The sequence below is a fragment of the Lepidochelys kempii genome, chromosome 1 (genome assembly GCF_965140265.1).
Source record: "Lepidochelys kempii isolate rLepKem1 chromosome 1, rLepKem1.hap2, whole genome shotgun sequence".
In the NCBI taxonomy this organism is placed as follows: domain Eukaryota; kingdom Metazoa; phylum Chordata; order Testudines; family Cheloniidae; genus Lepidochelys; species Lepidochelys kempii.
In genome coordinates, this window is record NC_133256.1 from 152812753 (window position 1) to 152826112 (window position 13360).

Sequence of the window (13360 nt, forward strand, 5' to 3'; positions counted from 1 at the left end):
GTCCTCTTTCCCTCTCCTCCAGGTTTCATTGCAGGCTGTGTATCAGTGCAAAAGATACATGACGCTTGAATCTGATTCTCATTCATGCCCATGTAATTTAGAGACAACTTCCATTCAGGTCAGTAGAATTGTACCTTTGAACAAACGATGGGAAATCAGAATTGGGCCTGTGGTTTGGACTGGAGCATATCCCTGAGTTTGGGAGGCTTTTAAGCTGAGGGTGCTGTGTTGGTCTGGTTAGTTCAGCCATCGTTATTTCGATTAGCTGAAATCATAAGCCTGTGCTTGCCCAAAAATATAATTACATTCCCCCCCCCCCTGTTTTGTAATGGCTTTGTTTTAGATTCCTAGTAATGCTATGTTGATGGCAGAGAGCCAGTTCTAGGCTGATTTTTTTGTGGAGTGGTGGTGGGGGGGGGGAGAATGCAGCAGATTGGTTTGTCAGCAATCCCTGTTTTGCTTTGGAGTTTTAAAGGACAGAAACGTTCTTCCAGCTCCGCTAATCCTCCTCTGATACAGAGGATTTTCCTGCCATTAAATGATAGCTTTGGAGGGGAAAAAATGCCAACTCTTCAGAGAGGGACCAGTAGAACTAATGGCCAGGTCCAGAGAAGGATGGCGGATGCGGCCATTGCTCCATTAGGTAAGTGATGTAACCATGAATAAATGAGTTATTTTATTAAGGGTTCGTTGTGGCAGTTCATTGCTGGTTCAATAACGCTGCTGTGTAAAAGCATCTGTAGATCTGATTACGTGATCAGTCTCTAGCAGCCTAATGATTTTTCCTTATTCCCATCCATCTAGGCACATTTCAGTGGTTCACCTCATGTTAAAGATTTGGGCAAGCCCTTGCTGAAAAGCCCTGTGAAGAATAGTACAAAATCGAAGTGTGCACTGAAAAGGTCAGTGACAAAAATAAATAAAAGGAAGAAATCAATACGATGGTCTGAAGCTTAGGGGAGAGAGTTGGTTTAGAAAAACCTTTCTCTGTGGATTTCAATCTTCCTTTCTAGACACAGACTTTATAATGGGATGATGATATGTGTAAATGATAATGGACTGAAATGATCTCCGTTCCTTCCATCTACTTTTAGATCCCAGAAGTTTACTTGCCAGACCTGAAATGCCACAAGTGAATAATCAAGGTGATGTTTGTCATCATTTTAAATGGTGAGCAGTATTTTTATTTTGTGAAAGCCAATAGTAGTTTCTAGGATTAGACCAATCACTTTGAATGTTTTTGGCTAACTATATCATTTCAAACGTTGTCTCCTTGTGCTGCTGAAAACCCAATGCAGATAACTTGTAGGTCTTCTCATTCATTTGTGCAAATATTAAAGTTATTTAAAATAATGTTGCAGTTAAATTGAATTGAGAAAAAATTCTCCCCTCCTCCACCCCCCACTTCTCAATCTCAATCACAGAACCAGTTTGGTGATATTCTGAAACTGACAATATTTTTTCATTCTTTTATATTACACATATTTAATTCAACCAATATTACCACAGATTCTCTGTCTGAGCTGACAGGAGATAAAAGTTCCAGCCAGTATAGCTGCTTGAACTGTACCAGACGTAGCCCAAGGAGCAAATGTGTTTTTTTGGGGGAAAAAAAAAGTTTTGAACAAACAGAGTTTTCCTGTTTCCAGCTGAGATTTAAACACATTCATCATTTTTAAAATTATTTGCATAATAACAGCATAAATGTGTCAGTGCTTTGAATACAGATCTGCTGTCAAAAGAGATTAGAAATGGGATCAAGGTGCAAATTCAGATTGGCAACTAGGTTTGAATTTTGCACCCTCTCAGAATTTGGTGGTGTTCAGGTGAAGGATGTTAGCAGGATGCTTAACTGTAAAAAATAAGGGAAAAAATACTGCAAATCTTCTGATAGTGAGGGGTTCTGCGCTTTTTTTTTTGGTGGGGGGGAGGAGAGTTGTTGCTTGGAGGACATTGTCTTCTAAGGCTGGATTGTCCCCAATAATGGATTCAATATTTTATGCAGACTAGAGAGATTTATTTATAAATAGACAACCTATTGTGTTGTGAAAATCTGCTAGCGGTAGATCCACATTCAGCAGACCAACAAAAAAACTGCTTGTTATTAGAATCTCATCAGACTAGGAAGTGACTTGGCTTGACCTGAACTCAGATGTTTTCTTCAGAAAAGTCAAGGGATTAGAGAGCAAACTGGGAGTCAGGAGACCCGGGGTCTGTACTGAACTTGGCCACTGACTCATTGCATGATTTTGGGCATGTCACTTAGTCTCTCTTGGTCTCAGTTTACATCTTTGTAATGGAAATAATTAATTTAAAATGGCTGCTGTGTAACCGTGACTGAAATCTGTAAATCCTCCACCAACCTTTACGATGACTTGCAAAGGAAAGTTTTCACTAGGTTTGGGCTTTTTTTCCCTCTTCATAATTTACAAAGAGTCTGAAAAGTGTTTTTTTTAAACAATATTATGCTTATTTTTTACCTTGGAATTATCAGGAAAGTCAAATCAGGTCATCTCTTGTTTTGCCGGAGGAGCTATAATGGAAGGGATTTGATTGCTGAATTAGGAAAGGACTTCCTTTATCAAAAATGTTAATTAGTTATTGCAGTTAAATGCATGTTAAGAAAAACAAAACAAAAAAGAATTTTAAACAGTCTGAATAAAATTCCTCCCCCCTTTCAATTATTCTATGTTCATTGACTTGATTCTTGTAGTGTCACCGTTTTGCTAGTTCTCCAGTTCCCACATAGCCTCCAGGGTAATTTCTAAAGTAAAAAACAATCAGAATTTTTTTTGGTGGGGATGCACCCTGCTCCCATGTTCAGGCTTTCTTTATACAACATAAGGGCTCCAATCCTCCAGAGACCCATATGGTCAGACCCCAATGCCTTCATGGAATCCCATTGATTTTAAAGGGTTCTGTCAGGCAGTTTGCTTTGCAGGATTGGGGCCCGAAGAAGGATTTAAAAAAGGCACAAACCCAATTTTAAAAAATTTCTGCACAGGTCACCTTGAAAAGGGACAGAAATGCTCAGAACACCCAGAAAAGCTTCAAACAACAATTTGATTTGTATAGGAAAGCCAAAGAGTCTAGTTATATAGAAGATGGAGAGCTGCTGAAACTTAATCTTTTATAGCAAAATCACCACAAACAAGTGGTTGATCTTCCAAACCATCACACAAGAAGAGCAGGCAAAGGCAGCAATCACTGCACCATTAGTCCCCGAGGAGAGCAAATCTGGCCAGGCACCATTTAGTCTTGCAGCTTGCCTTTGAGGAATGGGCAGTCTCACCAGTGAATGCCCCTTCTGCTACTCAAGGGCCCAGCGTGAAACTTGTGAGGCTGGCAGTCCTGTGAGAGAGTTGGCTAGCAATGAGGAGGACACCTGGTTATTTTTTTTAAAAAGTAGCAGTGATATGAGAGCTGATAAACTGCAACAGAAAAATCACTCAGCAGGCGACACCCTGCCAATGACAATGTCAAGAGCTTGCGGATGCTCTGTTTCATTCCAGTTGAACAGGAGGTGGGACACACCTTGGGAGAGCAAGTACAAAATGAAATGTTTTCAGTTCTCTCCCTGAAGACTGTATTTCTCAGACTTCCAGCTGTGTAGGCTTTCCCTTCACACACAGCCTCATCTGTCCCTGCTTACACTGCCTCCAGTTCCTGCTCCTCTTGTTTGAGTGGAACCAGGGAGTTTTCACCTTCCTCATCACTGTACATCCTTTTGCTTGATCCTAACTACACAGCCAGAACGCTATGGCAGCCACACACTTGCAAGGCAGCCAGGGTGCTAGGAAATAGTAACCAATGGGTAGAGCAAAGCAAGCACAATACCGGAGGCTCAGAGCATCACCTTTAATATGGAATGTCTAGTCTGAGGAAAAATGTGTTTCAAAGATATTCCTGAACCTGCCTTTCCCTCATGTTTTTCCATCAAATCCATTGCAGGAATGGCTTTTTAAATACTACACTTTACTTTTAACTGCTGATAGTTCTCCTTATATTAAAGCTCCTACCCAGGTCACTAGTGGAATAAATTTAAAAATGAATGGACTTATCCCAGGAAAAAGAGGCAAAACCTGTGGACATTGCAATGCCTCAGACAACTAACCACTCCTCCTGCTAGCTGGCAAACCTGCTTGCAGTTCTCCCAAACAAACAAGCCAATCCCCCGCCCAGCTGAAAGACCTGCCAACCCCCAAAGCATCCCAGGCTCAGTCCCAGTGGGAGTACCTAGACATTAATTATGGTGATACTGAGAAAGACGTGACAGAAGGTGGAAACATTCCTAAAAGAATTTAGTAGGAAATAAATTCAACAGGATTATATAGGAACCGACAGAATTTGAGAGAGATTAAATCCATTATAGAATTCCACAGGAGGCCAAATAACCCTTCTTGAGTAAATTCTGTAGGATTCTTCCATGAGAGTTCCTGGTTCTCCTTAAGTGAAACTGTATTTAATGGGTCATTATTAGCGGTCTGGCTAGATCTGAGGCATAAATTAGTCTTTTGGTCATAATTAACATTTATTAACTGCTCCTGTTTCTCTCTCTCCTCTTCCCCCCAACCCCCCGTTATCTGTGTGGCAATTGTACTGCTCCCACCACCAGTCATTCTGTGTATCCCTCACATCCATGCTGTGTGGGCCTGCGTACGTTCCTGCCCTGCCAACTGCGTGTGCACCCAGGAGCGGAGCTGTTCCGTCCTGTGTGACCGTGCCGGCCTTCTGCAGATCCCCAGCGACTTCCCCTGTGAAGCCTCCTCTATCAACCTGGATAAAAACAGTATTAAATTCGTCTCAGAGAGGGCCTTTGGGACCCTGCCTTCCCTCAAATCTCTCTCACTCCAGCACAACAACATCTCCTTCATCACTCCTGGGGCTTTCAAAGGGCTTCCCAGGTTGACTGAGCTTAAAATGGCTCACAACGAATACATCCGCTACCTGCACACTCGCACTTTCACTGCCCTCAGAAAGCTTGTCAGACTAGACCTTGCTGACTGCAACCTTTTCAACATCCCAGACAGGATTTTCATAGAGCTCCCTGCCCTTCAGGAGCTCTTCTGTTTCCAGAACAATTTCCGAAGGATCCCTGGAGCCATACGAGGCATGGAGAATTTGACCCATGTTTACTTGGAGCGAAACAAGATAGAAGCTGTAGCCTATAATTCTCTGCAAGGCCTCACCAGGCTGAAGTATCTTAACCTCCAAGACAACAGAATAAATGTCATTCATGACCAAGCCTTTCAAGATTGTCAGAAAATGGAGTATCTCTATCTGAATGACAACTTGCTTAGTGACCTCCCAGAAAACTCCTTTGATGGGCTGAGATACCTGAAAATGCTCAATCTTGGTGGGAATTTTCTCAGGAATGTGTCCAACACCTGGTTCCGGAACCTGGTTCAACTGGAGGTTCTGTACTTGGACCGAAATAGGGTCAACTACATTGAAGAAGGGGCTTTTGAAAACCTAACCAGCCTGGTCTCTTTGCATTTGAACAGTAACAACATAACTACCCTGCCTTTTTCCGTCTTCCAGCCAGTCTATTTCCTGGGAAGGCTCTATCTTTTCCGGAACCCCTGGGAGTGTGACTGCAGGCTTGAATGGCTGAAGGAGTGGATGGAGAATTACAGACTTGTCAGGGATATTCCTTGTGTCTCCCCCTCCTCAGTAGCTGGTATTGACTTGGCGGATGTGCTATTTGACAGATCACCTGAAGGTTACTGTCTTGACCCAGTGGAGTTAAACGTCACGTCCTACAGCCCAACCCCGACTGAAGAGCCTCACTCTACCACAGAGAGCAAGTTCAGCAGCCTTATCTCCAAACTTCTGCTCCAGGAGGGCCTTCCCGAGGGGATGGCAAACACCTCTGAAATATTAACCAACACCACCCTGTTGGACAGGCTAGGTGATGAGGCTTCTTCAGGGGTGGGGGAATATGCTATCTCCTGCTCTTTCCACCTCCTGGCACTCATTACAGCTCAAGCAGTGATGGTTCTGCAGAGTAAATAACCCAAGGGCTGCCTCAAGCACGTTGCTATTTAAGAACTGAGTTTCTGTAGAATGTAGTCATTAGAGAGGAGCTGATGCTGCAGAGTTCAGATGCTGATCTGACTCCAAATTTCCCGGCAATACAGCGGGTGTTTGGGTCCAGGAGTTTGATTTGGGCCCATCTTTGGAAGTAACTAATCTCCTGGAGGCAGGGATTTTATCTTTTTTGTGTTTGTAAAACCCCATGTACTTTGACAGAACATTATGAGACAGCAGCAATAATAAGGAGTTTGAGCCAACTATTGTCTCTGGGACCGCAGCTTTCCCCCGCTAGATGTGAACTGAAAGGGCACCTTACTGAAGACAGCACTGCAGCATATATTCATTTAGGGTCAATCCTGATTCCCTGGAAGTCTCTGGAAAAACTCCCATTGATTTTCATGGGTGCAGGGATTGAACTGTAAACTGCGAGCCTCACCCATAGATCCTGAGACACATAAGGAACCTGATCATCTGCTTATGGTGTTTTATGCTGATATAACTCCATTGACTTCAGTGGAGTTACTTCTGATTTACACCAAGGTGGGAGGAGAATCAGATCTATTCTACACAATGCCAAGAGGAAGGGGGGAAAGTGAGCAGGTCGGTAGCCCTGTGCTAAGGTCTGTGGCTTATCAGTCACATTGGAAATTGCATTTGGGAAGAGCAAGCCATTTTGACTGGGCCTACATTTTTCTCATTCTCCCACCACTGCTCTAATATAGTGTTTCTCCATGACCGGTCTGTGGACCGGTGCCAGTCCCTGTGATCGCCCTGACGCAGTTTAGGAAGGCAGCAGGCCGGTTCCTGGTACCCAAAAGGTTGAGAGACACTGCTCTAGCACCTGTACAGCCTCAGTGGTGCTCAGAAGAGTGAGCGCGCTCATGTAGAGAGGGCAGCAATGCTTTTTCCAACTTGTCGTCTAACCCTCCTTAGAGCAGATTTAGATGACACGGTGGCAAAACCACCAGTGGCCTGTCTATATTAGCCCTCCCACCTAATACCAGTGGAGCTGTGCTGGTGATAGACCAACAGTGGGGGCACCTGAAGAAATATGGCTCTAAAGCAGGCTTCTCTGACCTGGTAATTTCTTTGGGGCCTGTATGTGGGTATACAAACACAAACCAACCCCGCACTCTCTGGGGAGGACAAAACTAAAAGGAAAATAGACAAGAGACTTTGGGGAATAAATGGCTGAATGATGGTGGGTAATACAGGATTTCACCACACAAAAACTAATTTTAGCAGTTTCCCTGTGCTTAAATCTGTGACTGGCTATTGCCGGGAAGAATTGGGGAAACAGAGTTTTAAAAAGGGCTTAAAAATATGACTGATTCTGCATGTAAGTCACACAGGCCAACCACAATAGCTTCCACTAGGCCATTATTTAACAACTCTTTAGTGGTTGTGTCCTCAAGGAATGTGACCATTCCGAGTTAAACAGGTCTACTCCTCGTTTCTGCCAAGCCCCTCACAACTGAAAAGAGGCAGCAATGGATGTGGTAATTAGGCCACAACTTTATTCACTTAAAATATCTGGCAGTAAATTGTACAGCGCAGGTCACCATCCTTTCCTTAATCATTTCAAAATAATCTCCCACCCAGTCCCAGTGCTGGATCCTGCCGCCATCTCCTTGTATAAGGTAAAAGAGGACTCAAAGAAGTGGGGTTGGTTCCCTGCTGTTCCAGACACAGGAGCCCAGTACTGTCCTTCCTCAGCTCCCTTAAAGAGAGCTAGAAAAAAGTGTGTGTGTGGGGGGGAAGGGGATGGGGGGAGTCAGCTCTCTGCTGTACCAGAAAAGGGAACTCCAACCCCTTCCTCAGAATCCTTAAGGGATGCTTTCTTTCAGATCTTTTTTCTGTCCGTTTTAGTGGGTGACTGGACCCTTCCATAATGCGTATGTGTACTGGACACCGGCCACAAGTTTTACCTATTAAAGGGTGATATTATGACTTAACCCCCCTACCCCACTGTACTGGGTCCCAGATCTGCTGTGGGAAAGGTGAAAAAAACCACCCTGCCTTGGCCACACTGGCAGTGAGGGAAAGATTCCTGCCCAGCCCCCAGTGAAAAAACGGGACTAGCATTATTTGGGGGGGAGGGATAGCTCAGTGATTTGAGCATTGGCCTGCTAAACCCAGTGTTGTAAATTCAATCCTTGAGGGGGCCATTTAGGGATGTGGGGCAAAAATTGGGGATTGGTCCTGCTTTGAGCAGGGGGTTGGACTAGATGACCTCCTGAGGTCCCTTCCAACTCTGATATTCTAGGATTCTATTCTATGCCCACAAGAAGGTCATGAGGAAACCCAGTCCTCTTGCAAGTTTCATGGGAGATGGGAGAAATCATGGCCATTTAACTTATGCAAAATGACTGTTCAGCTTATGAACTTCCAGCCCAGTTGGTTTTTAAAAGCAGAAGTATCCTCCTCCTCAGTAAAGTGTACCAGCCAAAACAGGGGTCTCTCGGGGCTTAATGATAACCTCTATTGGGCTCTGGTATTATTTACCCCACCTTTTCAAAGAAAAACAACTGCATGACAATTAACAGCCAGCAATTTCTGGTGGAGTGGTAAATATTCCCAAATTAAATCATGTTAGTGGAGGTAAACTCCTGATCTGTCTGTAGTTATATTCAATTTTTTTCCCAGTGAGGATGCCAGATGGTTTCATAAATGCCAGTTTGACCTGTTTGGTGCATTAAATTCAATGACTTTGGCTTTCCAGGCTATTTATGAATGCATTAATCTTCTTAAATGCTAAATTCATCTGTGGATTATAAATGGTTGTTTTTCAAAACCGTACCAGCCAAATGCTGTAGACTAAGTTGAAGATTTCTTTAGAGGAGCATTATTTCACCCCATCACTGAAGGTTTATCAATAGAAATTTGACACAAGTTGCTAGTGCACTGGGCACAGGGGTTATTTTTCATTTCCTACAGATAGATATTTGTTGTATGAACGGAATATTTTTATCTTCTGCTCCACGATACACAAAAACTGAAGGGCATCTTATTGTGCAATTGTTACAGGGAAGCAGAATGTAGATTTCAAGTTAACTCTTGCTTCAAAGGTCTTTCTTTTTAATTCCGAAGAGGCAGGTTAAGCTCTGAATCTGAATCAACTCAAAGTTTATGATTCAGCTGTGACATCTGAGAAACAATAATGTGGGATGAGGAACATGCCACCACATACGACATTTTACTGCTTGATAACAACAGTTAGAAATTCAGAGTGCTGGGGCAGTGGTCTTAGTTCCTTACAAATTATGTAGCCAAATAGTCTTACCATTCCCAGAAAGCTTTTTTCCGTAATAAATCTGTGGCTGCCTAGAAACTTCATAGCTGTTAATATGCTGTACAGCGTTGCCACTCAACTTCACTGCACCACAGGGGCCAGAGCTCATCTTCTCCCAATTGAAAAGCCTACCTGAGCTAAGAAGCAATTGGCATGTTATTACCAGTATAGAACATATGACACACAGTTGAGCAGTTCTACTTCTGTTGAGAAGAGGCCATAGTATGTGCATGTACACACACAGGCAAATTCATTAACATGAAACAGTTTGACTCACATTGTTAATACATTTCCTTAACTCTGGCTGACTGATTTGGTGACTGTTAGGGGGCTTATTCCTTCACTCACTTACTACCCTGGTCCTTCTTGCATGAACAGAGAGCAACAATACCAGAAGTCCAAAGGTGCAAATAATTCGATCTTTATTGGGGTGAACTTCCAGCAAGCATGATTCCAGTTTCCTTCCTTAGTGTCCCCCTTCCCAGCTCTGACACCACAGAGCCTTACGCCTGTGTCCCTGTTCCCATTCCTGCCCTTAGCCAAACATGATTCCAATTCCCCCCCATTCCCATTTCCCCCCTTAGCCAAACATGATTCCAATTTCCCCACTCCCATTCCCTGTTCCCATTTCCCCCACCCACACACTTCCTGATGGACTGCAGACTATATAGTAAAACTTGAGTTCTGCTTAGCTATACTAACCAATCATTTTCCTGAAATTTAACTAATCAATCCTAACATATTGTAACATGGATTATGTAACCAATTATATCCCACCACCTTAATTAGTTTACACCCAGCAAAATTAATTATACAGCAGACAGGAACAATCACAGAACCAGTCAGAGATTATACAGACAAACAATAGCAAAAAGGGGAACTATAATGACAAAACAATACAGAAGCGAGGATTTCACATCCCAGCTATTGATAAGTGAGTTCTTGCCAGACAGGATGCTATTAAACTAAGTTTCCTTTTACATTTTCTAGGCACTTCCCTTTCTCTGGAGGCCATAGGCATCATCAGGACAGGATTGTATTCCTAACAGCCCAATAGCACCTTCTTTCAATGTGACTAGTTTGGAATGTGAGGATGTGACCGGTCGCTTCCCAGCTTATGGCTGCCTCTGCTGCTTAGCCAAAGGCCTTAGCCTAAGCACAGGGCCTCAGACTGTCATAGTAAGAGAAGGCCCTTACACTGGCAGACAGTGATTTTGATTCTCTCTTTTATACCTCTATAACTTGCTAAGTGAGAAGAATACACCTAAATTCTCAGAGTACAGGCCTTTACAGACAGGCCTGAATATCTATATCCTAACAGTGGCTCCCCCCCAGTAAAGAAGAAGTCTGGAAAACAAAGGGTTATGTTTCATTAACCAATAGTTGCAACTGAAAGCCTGGAAGGATATTTCAGTGCACCGTGGGAATTTTAAAGCATGTGTTGGGCTATACATGTCCTGTCTATTTGTTTACCTTTCACCAAGCTTCTTTCTAAGACCCTATGTTCTTAACATACAGAGTATTACACTGAGGCATCTAGTAACAGTAAAACTGTTTTTAAATAACTTCTGTTGAGTAGGAGGCAAATTAAAATGGAGTCTTATCTTTGGTTTGAATAGTTTGACTTTGTTCTAGGGATGGGCTCAAGCTGCAAAATTTGATGCATAGGGGCTGCCGCACCCCCTGGCTTGAAGTGGTTTCTATCCTATACAGGGGTTGCAGTTCAATTCAATGGCTCTCAGCGCCCCCACTATAAAAGTTGTTCCAGCGCCCCTAGCTAGATGGAAAATGACCCCAAAGTTGGGTGTCATTGAGATCTGGGATGTTGGCTTGGGCCATTATAATGATAGATGCCATTTGAAAAATCTAGCTCTGGATTTCAGATATGTCCAACGTCAATATGGGGCTTGGGATCAAGCCCAGCTCTCCTTTATTTTGCACATTTCTGGAGAAAACTTCTTCCACGGGATCCTTTCAAGGCCTTCACTGAGCCCAGATGTTCCTCTTCCTTGTTGCACATAGTCAAGGTGTACTGCTGTCCTTAGTAGGCTAGAAGAGGTGTTTACACTGATGTCAGCTGAAAAACATCAGACTCTCACAGCGAGGTATGCAGGCTCCTGCAAGATTTTTGGCAGCATAAGTGGCAATTCAGTTTATTAAGTGAATAAATACTAGTATATACTTCTTTGCTGATGTTCCTCTTTGTCTTTAATAGTAGCAGCTATTAAACTATGCAAGAGCAGGGGCTGATTAGGGTAGAAAAGAGGAACTGTGTTGATTATGGACACCAACCTTTGACCCCAGATTTCTATGGCATCTGCCCATGTCATTGTAACTTCCAGAAGCCTTCAGGAGACTTGCACTAGAGGAGCAACTTTGCCCATGTCAACCCCAGGATCAGGGGAGCACAAAAGCCACCTTGGCTTTTCACTTCCTAAGCTGTGCAGTGAACCTCTCGTTTATAAATGAGGACCTGCGCTGCAATATGTAGCTAAATCTAATCAGCTAACTGTACTGAAGTATTTGGATCCAATTTAAATGGCTAACGTCGTTCAAATTCTCACTGAGGAGGTAAACAACATAGCAGACCAATGCCTGTTCCTAGCGATGGTTTTCTTCTTGGCTGTAGCTATTATATTTATTTGGTGCATGTAACTGTATGAAATAGACTCTTATTAAAGAGTTGACACGAAGCTCCGACACCAGCTGTAAAGACATACTGAAATAACAGAAACATTTACAGAAAGAAAAGTTTTAAACAAATTATCATGAAATCAGACTTACATGCAAATTCCCAAGCCCCACTTTGAGAAACTCTTTGCCTTAAAAGGAGGGAGAGACAAAACTTGTATTTACAGCCCAACGTCATATAGAGGAGGAGATGTCAGAGGGCATTACTTAAATCCCTTCAATTGCTTAAAAAATCCTGTTTCAGGAAAAATTCAGCAAGTGCTTTGTACCAGTCAGTGGTGATGGCTGTAATTTGTTGTCATGCCCTCTCAATGGGGACTGAATTTTCCCTCCATGTAGCTCTTAAATCCCACTGAAACTTTATCTTGAATGCTTAATGCATATGTCTTGTGCTGGTCCTCTGGCAGAGGGAAGAATTTCACTCCAAACACTCAGCCCCACAGGGTAAGAACAGCAAAAACATTCTTTACTAGGCTTTACCTTACCTTTCAGGTTTACGGGCATTCTCCATGCTTACTATTCTCAGCGTTTCTTTTCTTTTGGTATTTTATTCATTCATTTCTGCTTTACTTTACTACTTCTCCTTAATAGCCTAAAAACGACCACTCCATTATGTCTGACCTGTTGGCTTACATCAGATTGATCACTAGACTGCTGATAATATGCAGTAGGACACCACAGATACTTGTCCCCGTAATAGTATGCTGCCCGGTACTGACTGCCACGTTATAGTCTAGATGAGTTGACATTTTCAATATAAACCACAATTTGGGGGGTTTAATAGGTCGGCCTTTTGAAAAAGTCTCTTTCAGAAATTAGGTATTAATCTTACATGGTATATACTCTTTTGGACAAAGACCACATCTACCATTGTGGTTGAACTGGTCAACATAGCCCTGATCCTGGATCATGACCTCTGGGCACCATTAAATAAATAGCAATTAAGCGCTCAGTTCAGATATGATGCGACCAAAACGATTTCAGAGATGCCCCCCGTGCATATTTTTTCTGTTTTCAGCAGTAAAAGTGGAGCTGATACAAGGCTTTAGATGCTTTTACGCCCATTAACACTAGCGCACTAAGCTTTAAAAACAAACGTTGCAAGGGTGTGACGTTAGAGCAGCAAGCATTTGGTATTCATGGGTGAAAATCAAACAAAAGCCAAGGGCTTGTTTTCAAGACACCGTGTGCAGAGCTTTGCTTTTTTGTGATGAAAAAATCATTTCCACAGGCACTAAAATGGGGCCTTGCCTTTGTCAGAAACCTCTCATGAGTAACCTATGTATTGGAAGGAGGATATGCACTTATTATGAAGACAAGAATGAAAAGAGAACACTAGCA

At 42.9% G+C, this 13360-nt stretch overlaps 1 protein-coding gene across 1 annotated transcript; it reads left to right on the top strand.

Annotated features, from left to right (window-relative positions):
• Window positions 1–4575: 4575 nt before the first annotated feature.
• On the top strand, window positions 4576–6015 carry NYX (nyctalopin; the record flags this gene model as incomplete). The annotated part of the gene is made up of 1 exon (XM_073328284.1): window positions 4576–6015. A coding segment is annotated over one exon (1440 nt), but the record flags the coding sequence as incomplete, so codon positions are not given.
• Between the last annotated feature and the right edge of the window lie 7345 nt (window positions 6016–13360).